We start from the raw sequence: 12,403 nt of genomic DNA, 5'->3' as shown, positions 1-12,403 counted from the left end.
TTCTGAATGAACAATAAATTATCTGTATTTTGATGCTAAAGCTTGTGTTGTAACTTTAACCAATCCCGAAATACAACTGTTTTGTGATTCTAGATTCTAAATGAATCAAACTTCAATCAACAGAACGAAGGGAAACATCACGAGAAAAGTTAGCTTCGTCTTCTTATTGATTTTATTCATCAACCTTACTCAAACAGCAATACAATAAAGTAATATAAGCTACGTTTCAGAGATCTTTATTATGCTTCGATATAACGTACAGTTCGATACAACATACAATTTTGAAAGTAAAATGTACGTTATATCGAAGTTACCCTGTAACTTTGATATAACGTACAGGATTCGTTTATATACAGTGAAAAGAAATCGGAAACTGTATATAATCGAGTCCGGGCTGTACTCTTAAACTGCCATTGATAATAATTGGAAGATCGAATAATCCTCAATGTTCCAATGATTTGTCACTTCCAGTGTACTACCGAGGTTCTGCTGTTGCTTGGATGAACCAGCAACAATTTTGTCTCATCTGCCTTTTTCCATGCATTGCTAGCATTTTGGAATTTTTGGTCTGTTGAACGAAGATCATAATTTTCAGTTTACTTCCTTCTTCTATTGATAAAAGACAGTTGCTGGAATCACTGTCTCATCGACGTTGAATTGCCTTACTGGTGGAATGTTGTATTTCTGCTGTACGTCCTCCAGTGCATCGTAGAATTTCCCGTCTGCAACGCGATTGAATCCTTATGTCCTGGTAGCGGAGGTTGCTTCTGGTGTCCAAAGTGAGAGTTGTGGGTGGCGTTTTCCAAAACCTTCCAACCAATTTATTCCTGCTAATTGCTTTTGGCTATTGGAAGGATTAGAAATATCTGGTCTTTCGGCCAAATCATACGCCAGCTTCCGGATTTCTCTTGTCGTACAACCGTAGAACCGTTGTTCAATAGCGATTATATAATGTAAATTGTGGGATGTTATCAGGCCGGATTCATGCCCGGTTGCTCGACGACGGACCAGATTTTTACACTGCGGCAGATCCTCCAAAAGTGCCGCGAGTATCAGGTCCCTACACACCACATCTTCGTCGACTTCAAGGCCGCATATGATACAATCGACCGACGACAGCTATGGAGGATCATGGACGAACACGGCTTTCCCCGAAAGCTGACAAGACTGATTCAGGCAACGATGAACGGTGTGCGGTGCAGTGTGCGGATCTCAGGTGAGCTGTCGGAATCATTTGAGACTCACAGGGGACTTCGACAAGGCGATGGAATCTCCTGTCTGCTCTTCAACGTGGCGCTGGAAGGTGTTATGCGGAGAGCGGGCTTCAACATGCGGGGCACGATTTTCAACAAGTCTAGTCAGTTTATCTGCTTCGCCGACGACGTGGACATAATCGGAAGAACACATGCGACGGTAGCCGACTTGTATACCCGACTGAAACACGAAGCAGGGCTGATTGGGCTTGGGATCAATGCGTCTAAGTCTAAATACATGCTAGCTGGAGGGACTGATCGCAACAGAGTTCTTCTTGGTAGTAGTGTTGTGATCGACGGCGACGAGCTCGAGGTGGTAGAGGAATTTGTCTACCTTGGCTCGTTGATAAGAACTGACAACAACAACAGCCGTGAAATTCGAAGACGCATTGTCAATGGAAGTCGTGCCTACTATGGGCTCCGCAAATCCTTGAGGTCCAACAAACTCCGACCCCGTACGAAGTGTACCATGTACAAATCCCTAATTCGACCGGTTGTTCTATATGGGCACGAAGCATGGACGATGCTTGAAGAGGACTCACAAGCGCTTGGAGTTTTCGAACGCCGAGTGCTCAGAACAATATACGGTGGTGTACAGCAAAGCGGAGTATGGAGAAGGATAATGAACCACGAACTGGCGCAACTCTACGGCGAACCCAGCATTCAGAAAGTCGCCAAGGCTGGACGAGTGCGATGGGCAGGGCATGTTGCAAGATTGCCGGACAGCAGCCCTGCAAAGATGGTGTTCGCATCGAATCCGGTAGGAACAAGAAGGAGAGGAGCCCAGCGAGCGAGGTGGTTGGACCAGGTGGAGCAGGACTTGGCAAGAATCGGTGCAGCCGGGAGTTGGAGAACTGCAGCCATGGATCGGGACTATTGACGAAAAATTGTGAAGAAGATCTAATCTCTCAATGGGATGTAGTATCATTATAAATTTTAAAAAAAAAATAATGTACAAGCTCGTTCTCTGCTTCATCGTGAAAACATTACCAAATGTTTCGAGCAGCTGAAGCTGCAAAGGATCTGCACAATATAAATAACGTTTAGGTGATCCTCGCGGCACATAATGATCTAAGGCTACATGTTACACTGATGCACTACTCTACACTGTTTAAAAGCCGCATTGAAGCTAGTCTATGACCACTTTTTAGATCGGATGTTCTGGTATAATTCCGTATTATTTGGCCGAAAGAAGAGATATTTCTCATACTTCCAATCAGTGCTTGGAAATATCTGTATCACATCAATCTTTCCAACTGAATTTCCGACCACATTCGATCATTATACCATTGCATTCGGGATACCGAAAATGAACCAACGCCAAACCTCACAAGCACAGCAAAGTTCTCACAGTTGATTTATCCAGTTATGTTCATTCTCTTTTTCGTTCTGTTCTGTTCGGAAAGTGAGCAAAAGAAAATATCCCTAGTTTTGTCATTCATTGATATTAATATACCAGTTCATTCACTATCAGCATCGTTCTCGGACACTGAGGAAACGGAAAAATTCGTTGAGGAAGATAACGAAGTACAGAATGCTCAGAATAGTGACAAGAAATCTCACAGTGACCGTCTCAGTTAAGATGCTTTCATTTTACATAGTGAATATGCAATTCCAATTCCATTTGTCAGAAATGCTTCAAAAAACTCCAATTCCGATGTAAAAAAATACCGTCTTGACTCAAATTTCAAACATTTAGTTTTTGAGTCAAATTCCGAGCAGACGAACATAAAATGGTGGTGTCCAAAACACGACCGCAATGGGAATATTTCGAGCTTCCTTTTGCAAACGGATCAAACTGTGCTTTAGGATTAGCGAATGAAATTGCTTTGGCTTTGGCTGACAAAGTTGCATTAGCTACACGGATCGATTCTGCAGAATGCCTCCTCGTCGTCCAAGTCTATGCAATCCTTAGCTTTGAGTGTGCATGCAGATCTTCCTCTTTTGTTGGCATTTCCTCTTGCGCCACCGATTTGCGTTGCCCTTTCGGAGTAACTATAACTATATTCGGAGTAACTATAAATATAACTGAATAAGCAAGGCACTGACTCAATGAGAAAATCTCACACATATCGGGATATTGAAAATGAACAGTCACAACATTCCTGACAATTCAATGGTAATGAATAAATGTGAATGAATTCTCATGACTTTAAGGAAAGCTTTAAGGAGCTTTAAGGAAAGCTCAGATAGCACAGAATGAATATGAATGAACACAGTTGTAATTTGTTTGCCGTCGAATGAATGACAGCAGCATCGACAAGCAAAATAACCCCGTTATACTGATAAAAATATATTTTCAATATTACTTAATAAGCTCAATATTTCCAAGCCCTGCTTCCAATAGCCACAAGCAATTAGCAGGAATAAATTGGTTGGAAGGTTTTGGAAAGCGCCACACCCACCTTTTGGAAAGCGCAGACGAGAAGTTCTACGATTCACAACTAAGGATAGTCAGGGGACTCTGAAGAAACTCGCTCCCGTATTCAATTGGAAATGAGTTTTGGCATCTTCCAACAGTTTATCCGTCAACATTACTCAACTCATTCGGGCGTTTAGTTGCTGTCTCACTTTACGACTCGATTATCTTATTTCATTCTTCTCCGTCAAATGCACTTCATTGCATATTGAAGTCACTTCCCCCAGAATAATTTCGATTCTCTCTCTCTCATGAATCACGTATGTATGTATTGATGTTTGAGTTCAACTTGGGTTGACATATACTACAGGTGAACTAGATTTGTTTGTATCGTACACGAAAATTACTCACATATAAAATAGCATGCAGTGTTGTGTTCAGAAACACTGATAAATTTGTAAATTTTGTTGATATAAACCCGTTTTTTTGCATGTTTTTTTCACAAAATTAACCTCGAAGACAAAGTGAACTAAAATTTTGTTTAGAATTTTTTCCCAAACTGCACGCTATTTACTGATACTAACGCGAGGTAACTGTCTAAATTTGTTGGTTTGAGTTCAAAGTGGGTCAACAATAAAGTCGTGGTTTAATTACTTTTTTGCATCAGAAATCAAGTTTTCATTTCACTTTATATTGACGTTAAAATAAAATTGTGTACGCGGGTAACGAGAATCGTGTCAGGAGGAGTAGTAGCGTGGATCAAAGTCAGATTGAATGAAGAGGCAGATTTGTATTCATTAGTCGCGTCAATTAGAATAACCATTTGCTAGAATCGTTCATCAGTCATCCTCGCTCTTAACGCTCGTCAATTCATTTCTAGACAATACAAGGCATGTTGACGACGAATTCCGAAGTAGTCCTAGTCGAAGCGAAGCTACTCAAAGAAGAGTCGATTTTCATTTTTCATCTTCGAAGATCCGAGTCCCTGTGAAGAAAGCCTAGGAAATTTCTCTGTAAACAAGCTTCTCGAGGTGCCGATGGATAGCACCAACGTGAATTGGTCATTTTACGCAAATTGTAACCGGATTTACAAAACGAAAAAGAAAACCTCTTAGAACTATGTGCAACTAGATTCGATTATATACAGTGAAAATAAATCCGAGACCATATATAATCTAGTCCGCCCTGTACATTGAATTGCACGAAACTGCATATAATTATTTCTTCTTAAAATGTCCGTATTCTATTTATCATTGACATCATATCACAACTAGTGGACTCAGAAGAAATATTAGGAAACCTAAATTTTCACGCACCCAATGGCCATCTGAGAATTTCTAACATTTTCTACTTAGATTACCGAAGAACAAATTACGCCAAATATAGTCCTATTAATCGTATGAGCCTCTGTAACGAATACAGCTAAACAATTAATGTAACCATGTCAAGGTCAATGCTTAAAGACTTTTTGAATAGAATGAGAGATAGTTGAATTTACCGTCACTATCATATTTTGGCAGCATATGCAGTCTATGCTGGTTTGACGAAATAAATGGATAAAAAAAAAATAAAAAAAAAACAAATAATTAATTAGCTCATGTAACTTGTTAAATTCGTCTTTTGAAATTAAATAAAATAATGATCCAGCTAGTTTTTTTCTAGTTTTAAGTAGTATTAAGTATTGGTCTACATAGATTAACGACCAATAAATAAATAAATGAATAAATATTACCCCCACTTCCCCTACTACTGATTCTTACACGGATCAAACTTGAGAAACAACGCTGGCCGTACATTAGAATCATCCACACTATTGTTGATTCTGAGCTTTTGAAAAAAAGGTCGAGAGGCTTCCAAAAGGAATGCGCAAAATTCGCTACAAATCTCACAGTGACAAAACTTTTCGTAAGCTTTGTAAATACGGCTGATCACTAGATGCGGTATGAATACTTAAAAATCATTTGTTTGTTCAATGTTTAATTCTCATTTTTTGTTCTACTATTCAATGACAAACTGAAATTTGCATATTATTTCATATGTTTCAAAAACGTGACATAAATGAAACATGTTCAGTGATAAAATCGAGAGTGATATAAACGAGACGTTACTGTTTTGCCCCGCATGGTGGCCCATTTTGCCCCGTTGTGCTTTCGATCGACGGAAATGGAGCAAATTTTCGAGTGTAAATTTCCCACATAACTTTTTCAAAGCATATTCATACAATGTATATCGATCAATGAGGTTTCAAATCGTGAGGTTCTAACATGTAGCCTAATCTATAAATATTCCTACATGATTTAGAACGTTGCGTTTTTGGGGGGACCATATTGTTCCTATCTACCCTAATTAGGATAGAACACCAAGGATCATCCACTTGTGGATAATCGGGGTTCTACTGTAATATGAATGTAGCAATGCTTTTGTCCCTATGTTTATCAGTAATGGAACAGATTCCAAGCACATTCGAGAACATCATATACGCGCAAACAGTATTTTTTAGAGTATTCAAACGTTATAGATTGTCTAGGATGAGCGGTATATGCGTACATCACGATACAAGCTTCAAATTGTTGTTAGAAAAATATTTCTTGGGTCATTAATCCAATATGTTAAATATCGCATCGAAAGATTGAACATATGGAATATTTTTCAATAACTTTATATGCCGCTATAAATCGAGAGGAAATTATCCGAGTTTTTGATTATCTAAAAGTAATACTCACTTGATCGCATCGGCATCCATGGTGATAACATTCCTCACGTAGAACGCATCATGCTTGCCCTGATAGCGTTCGTGGACAAGCACTTTCTGGGCCACCTCCAGCGAACACTTCCGATGGGTTGCCAGCAGCAGCCAGTGCTGCCACCAATGCATAACCAGCCGAAGTATACCGAGCGTCAGGAAGAATCCAATGTAGCAGAAGAACGACAGCACAGCGGATTTCTCGTAACCGGTAATGAACATCTGGTCCTCCTCGCCGTCATTCAGAATGTCATGAACGGAAGCTTGGGAGGTTTCCGTTAGAAGCTCCACCAGTGTGGACATCGCCTCGGGGTGCCGTATTTCCTGGTCCAGATCGTAGCGAATCGAATTGCCCGAGATCTTGGACTTGAGCGATTTGTTGCTCCGGATGGAGCTGTACAACTCCTGGAACCCATTGGCCTGATCCGGAAGGTCCTTCGCCGGATCGGGAGCAGGGGGTGGATGATCGTTGTTGTCGAGGGTCATTTCGGGGTCTCTCTGGTAGCCGCCACAACCGCCACACACACCTCACCTCAGCAGAGAGAATGTCAGGGAGGCTTCGCTCTCGTGATCTTGGTGCGGGAGATCAAACTGAAGTAATTGTGACTGTACTGCTGCTGCCGCCTTTTTCGCGTGGTGATGATGATGACAACGATTATAAGACCTGCGGCTGCTGCTAATCAGCGAAATATTCGTGCACTGATGTATCTATGCTATCTTTTGACAAAAATGTGACCGATGAACATAACAGGATATGACGGAAGGCGCATTGTACGACGCTCAGGACAACGGAAAATGAAATTCTCACTGTTTGCCAATATGCTTAGCAAGATTTATCCTTTCATCGATTTGAACCTTCGGAACGAACAGAAAAAAGACGACACATTAGTACGGAATGAATCATTCCCAAAGTGTTAATTGCTTTGGAGAGAAGGTCGTATAATGTTGCAAATTACATAACTTGGAATATGGTTCCAAAAACTATGTATTACCTCGCAAAGTAATGCACTCCCGTTCAGTTATCTATCTTCCAGCTCGGGATTGTACCACGCAATCAATTTTCTCCCTTTTTTCTTTGGGTTCGCAAAAATTGAATCCAAAATGCAAAGCTGCTGACGTTCGACTTTTTTTTCTGATAATTTGACTATACTGCCGCTTTTATCAACACTTGTCAATCACACAAAAACCATATTGGTGCAGAACCTGGTATTTTGCATGATTTCAAGGGATCGCGGCATGCAGTGTTTTGGTTGTTTGATACTCTTATCGTAAAAACCCTAAATGTTGCTCGTTTGTGAAACTACATCGGGTCGTGTTTGGAAGCTACCCTCACGAACCACTAATTCTTCATCTCAGCTCATCAGCACACAATCTGTTTCCACAAAACACACACAATTTTCCCCTATTGGTCACACTTTTGCTCAAACTTGAGCAATGACACAAGGCTAATTTCGACACACCACACTTCACTCGAGGAGAGATTCTGTCATCGAATGGTCATTATTTGTTACACCACGCGGACTAATTTACAGCTCCAGACCCAGAGAAAGAGCACAGGAAATCGGCACCGATATCGAACGGAAAACCCGCGGAGTGATTCACACAACGCACACGATTTCAGCATCGAAATGCACGAACCGTATTGACTGGAGGAGGACTCGACTGGTCTGTCAAAAATTTTCACTCATGAGACTGACATTGTTTCTAGCAGATTTCACAGAACACACACCACAATTATAGCAAACCGATTTGCTCGAATGCGCGCATGGGAAACTTTTACAGCACTTTGGTGAATAATCGCTCCAACGCACCAACACTACAGCGCCACCAAACACCACACAGTCAGCACAGCAGCGCTCGTAAATGGCGCAAGGAAACGGCCAGCGTTCAAAAGCGACAGCAATACACGTGCGAATCCAAAATGATACTGACCTGCTGCGAACGGCAGTGGCAGGGGATATACTAAGTGAATGGAATCCGATTTCGCTCTCGCTCAGAAATTAAATTAATGGCCTTTGGTCGGAGAGGTAATGTAGTAGCGCAGGTAGAATGGTGGAAGCTAGCGCTGAGGTGTTTTCTCGTAGAACGATTTTTTTCTTAGTCTCGCGAGATTGAACATGGAAAAACAGTACTTGACACGTCAATTTACAAGCATTAGAAGATTAGCATTTGGATGCTGTTGGAGACGGAGAGCTAGCCTTTCGGAAATTTAAAGATTTATCGACTTCATAACATTATGTTATATTATTAGGAACAAAAAATATGAGCGTTTCATAGTATCATTTCGAACAAACTATCACTAATGATGCATGCTTACAAAATGTAACATAAGAAAGCGCCATATAACTTTTCGAGCTTGCTTCAGTCTCTTCCAGATTGTGTTCGTCCATTTGGCAAACTAGCGAAAGTTTTGAAAAGCAAATCTAAACCTATTGCACCGTTTACCCCTTCTATTTCGGTTAAATCGGAACTCGATTCTGTCACTGGAGAACAAGCTTGCTGTCTACAAACAAATCATCTTCCCAGCGATTGTATGTGGCGTGCCAATCTGGAAGAGCTGTGAACCTAGGACACGAAACACTGAAATACACGAGTTGCCTAGAACCTTGCCGTTGGATTAAAAAAATCAACTGTTGGTAGAAAGATTCAGGGGTTGCTGCCAAGCCTCGAACTATCAAATCGATCGAAATCTGTACAACTAGATTAACATTAGTTAAGGTGAGTATGGCTATCTTTTAATAATAAAAATAAACAAAATGTATTGAAACTTAAAAAAACTGAATGAGGTAAATAATAATAGATAAAAAAAAATAATTTAACAAAGATGTAGTGCTAGAAGCAAGGCAGACACTTATAATGTTAAAACTTTGTATATTAAAAATCCATGGAAAAAAAGAAAATTTAAGTATGTTTTAAGTAAGTAAGTGTGACGAGTATATTTTAATAAATACTCAGCTAAAATTGCTATACTATCTAACAATAATGTGGATGATTATAGTGATATTTTTCTTATTACGGATGAAGCGATTCAAGCCTCGAAAGGAAAAGCTGGCCTTGTTCTGAATGAACAAAATGAAGTTTTGAAATGAAGTTCCGTTTTCACGTTCACGTTTTCTTACTATGAGCAAGTTCATGGGTCCAATCACAGAACTGTTCATTGATTGATCTTCTAATCTTTACCTTTTACTATAAAATTCCAAGACAGCCCTAAATCGGACAATTCCTTCCTCGAGTTCTGCTCTTATCAACACCAAGACGGGTCTATGGTACTAGGTGAGGCCGTTTCGTCACTAAGTTGATTAGGGGAGCGGTATATGAAAACAGCACGGAAGAAAGTAGAAGGGGAATTATTTGCTTGTAGCGTGAAAGAGACAGACTGATCAGGAGCGAGCTTCGGCACTAGCGTATTGTGTTTTGTTTACAAACAAAACACAGTAGACTTCCAAGATGGCTGAAGAGTGGTTTTAGCCAAGGCGCCTAGAAGTATATACTAAGGTGGGCCAACTTGCTAAAACCACTATTCAGCCATCTTGGAAGTCTACTGTGTTTTGTTTGTAAACAAAACACAATACGCTATTGCCGAAGCTCGCTCGTGATCAGTCTGTCTCTTTCACGCTACAAGCAAATAATTCCCCTTCTACTTTCTTCCGTGCTGTTTTCATATACCGCTCCCCTAACCAACTTAGTGACGAAACGGCCTCACCTAGTACCATAGACCCGTCTTGGTTTTAGCATTGGCCCACCTTAGTATATACTTCTACGCGCCTTGGTATATACCAAGATGGATCTATGGTACTAGGTGAGGCCGTTTCGTCACTAAGTTGGTTAGGGGAGCGGTATATGAAAACAGTACGGAAGAAAGCAGAAGGGGAATTATTTCCTTGAAGCGTGAAAGAGACAGACTGATCAGGAGCGAGCTTCGGCACTAGCGTATTGTGTTTTGTTTACAAACAAAACACAGTAGACTTCCAAGATGGCTGAAGAATGGTTTTAGCAAGTTGGCCCACCTTAGGATATACTTCTACGCGCCTTGGTATATACTTCTAGGCGCCTTGATCAACACATAATTTTTTTTATTGGTATAGATCAATGAGATACATATAGAGGTGGAGCAGTAGGCGAAGTCTGTATTGTCAAGCAAAATATCGTGTCGTCATTATTTGCACTCAATGTGGAATTCATATGGAAGAAACAAAACAATGTTGAAAGCACTCACGGTTGCATGATAATTTGAGCCAAAATTCACATGAAATCATTCAACTGTTTGTTTTTAACAGATGACAATTGTATCGTGGCTTATTTCGATTGTTTATGTGGTAAAAAGGTCCAGAGAGCAGTCGTTTTCTTATTTCTCGAAAGCAGCAACATTTTCGGTGAAATTTTGATTAAGTGGCGATCATTCTCTCACATCATACACACCGACACTGAGAACCTTCGAAACATTAACTTCATAACGTTAGAATAAAGAAGCTTCGTTTGTTTGTATCAACGTGGGGGAGTGAAAATGGCTCATGGAAATATCACTTTTATCCGCCTTTTTCGACGACATTTCACAAATATTCACTGCACGCTATCACAATAGCCTCATATTCAGCGAGAACTCTAAAAAAATGTACGTTTTTAATTGATAAATTACGCCCTGAAAATAGCATTTTCACATGGATGCGGTGGGCAATCAAAGATAAACACCGCGTCTGACGTCACCATTTGAGAAATAGTTATGGCAGCGCATGCTATGTCGCTCGAAACTCTACCATCTTCATTACCTTTTTTCCAGTACATTGGGTATAGACAGACGAAGGTATAGGAGTGCGTTTCATCGTGCATAAAAATATGGAAATTTAATTTTCCGAATTTTCGCTTTTTCCTTCAGTTTTCCGAAAATTTTCAATTGTCATGTTTGGTTGGAATATTTTTGGTTGAAATATGTGCAATATTTTTATGAGACCCCCTCTCCAATCCAGAAGAGGGAGGGGTGTCATACCATCATAGAAACATTACTCATACCCAAAAACCCTCACTTTTCAAATTGCGTAGGGGAGCCCCCTTCAGAGAGAGGGGAGGAGTGTCTATTCACCATGGAAACGTTTCGTATCCCCTAAAACATAATCGATTGTGGTAAGAGTAACCATAGTGAAGATCGGGTAACCAACCCTGATGCGATCTTGGTTGTATATTGACAGGGAAGGGGGTTCCTCTGAACGTCTGTTCATTTTAGAAGTGTGGCTTAAAACTTCGATCGTTCCACATGCCAGGGGCGACTGATCATTGTCCTCGTGCCAACGTTCCTCTGGCGACACAGGTAGTTAGTGCAGGCCCTGAAAGTCATTTGTTAAAAATGAAACGCACAGAAACAATCACGAAGAAATTCGAGACAGTACAATCGTACTAGACCAAAGCCAAGAACACGGACTAGAGATTGGAAACTGGGGACATTGAACTGAAAGCCTCTCAACTTTCTTGTGAGTACCCGAATTCTTTCGGAAATATCTAGAACCCGCAATTTCAGCACCGTAGCGTTGGACATGTACTGTAAATGTTCGATGGTGCGAACGTTTCAAGGTGGTTATACCATCTACTAGATCTACGATAACACACATGGCACATAGAACAGCTTTCATGATGATGGGAGAAATATAGAGACGGGAGATTGTTTGGTGGCCAATCAACAAAGAACGTGCAGATTGACGATGCGAGGCCACTTCTTTTACATCAGCATCGGAAACGTCCACGGGTAGCACAGAATACGATAGCTGCCGAAAACATGACGTCGGCGTATGAACACTCAGGCTGGCCAAGAGGAGGTGTACAGACTGATAATTGGTAGGTTCAGCGCCCATCCCCGAGCAAAAGAAAGCGTTCTAAGATTTATCGACTACGCTGCCTCCAAGAACATGAAGATAAGTAGCACCTTCTTCCAGCACAGTTTCCAATACCGTTACATCTGGAGATCACTTCAGCAAACCGAAACACAAATGACCATGTTTTGATCGATGGTCGCAACTTCTCAGATATCATCGATGTCAGTACCTATCGTGTTATACTTGG

General features: G+C 40.7%; 1 protein-coding gene across 1 annotated transcript in view; it reads right to left on the bottom strand.

Moving 5' to 3' along the window:
- LOC129765251 (polyamine-transporting ATPase 13A3) overlaps nucleotides 1-8,265 on the bottom strand; it is a 59,608-nt gene extending 51,343 nt beyond the window's left edge. The window contains exons 1-2 of the mRNA XM_055765357.1: nucleotides 7,348-8,265; nucleotides 6,336-7,210 (exon numbers count right to left, since the gene is read on the bottom strand). Coding sequence (XP_055621332.1) covers nucleotides 6,336-6,841 — 506 coding nt within the window. The 5' untranslated portion in view covers nucleotides 6,842-7,210; nucleotides 7,348-8,265. The remainder of the gene's footprint in view (nucleotides 1-6,335; nucleotides 7,211-7,347) is intronic.
- Between the last annotated feature and the right edge of the window lie 4,138 nt (nucleotides 8,266-12,403).

The sequence above is a fragment of the Toxorhynchites rutilus genome, chromosome 2 (genome assembly GCF_029784135.1).
Source record: "Toxorhynchites rutilus septentrionalis strain SRP chromosome 2, ASM2978413v1, whole genome shotgun sequence".
In the NCBI taxonomy this organism is placed as follows: Eukaryota; Metazoa; Arthropoda; class Insecta; order Diptera; family Culicidae; genus Toxorhynchites; species Toxorhynchites rutilus.
The sequence above is the reverse complement of the archived record's forward strand: the minus strand, read 5'-3'. Positions and strand labels throughout refer to the sequence as shown.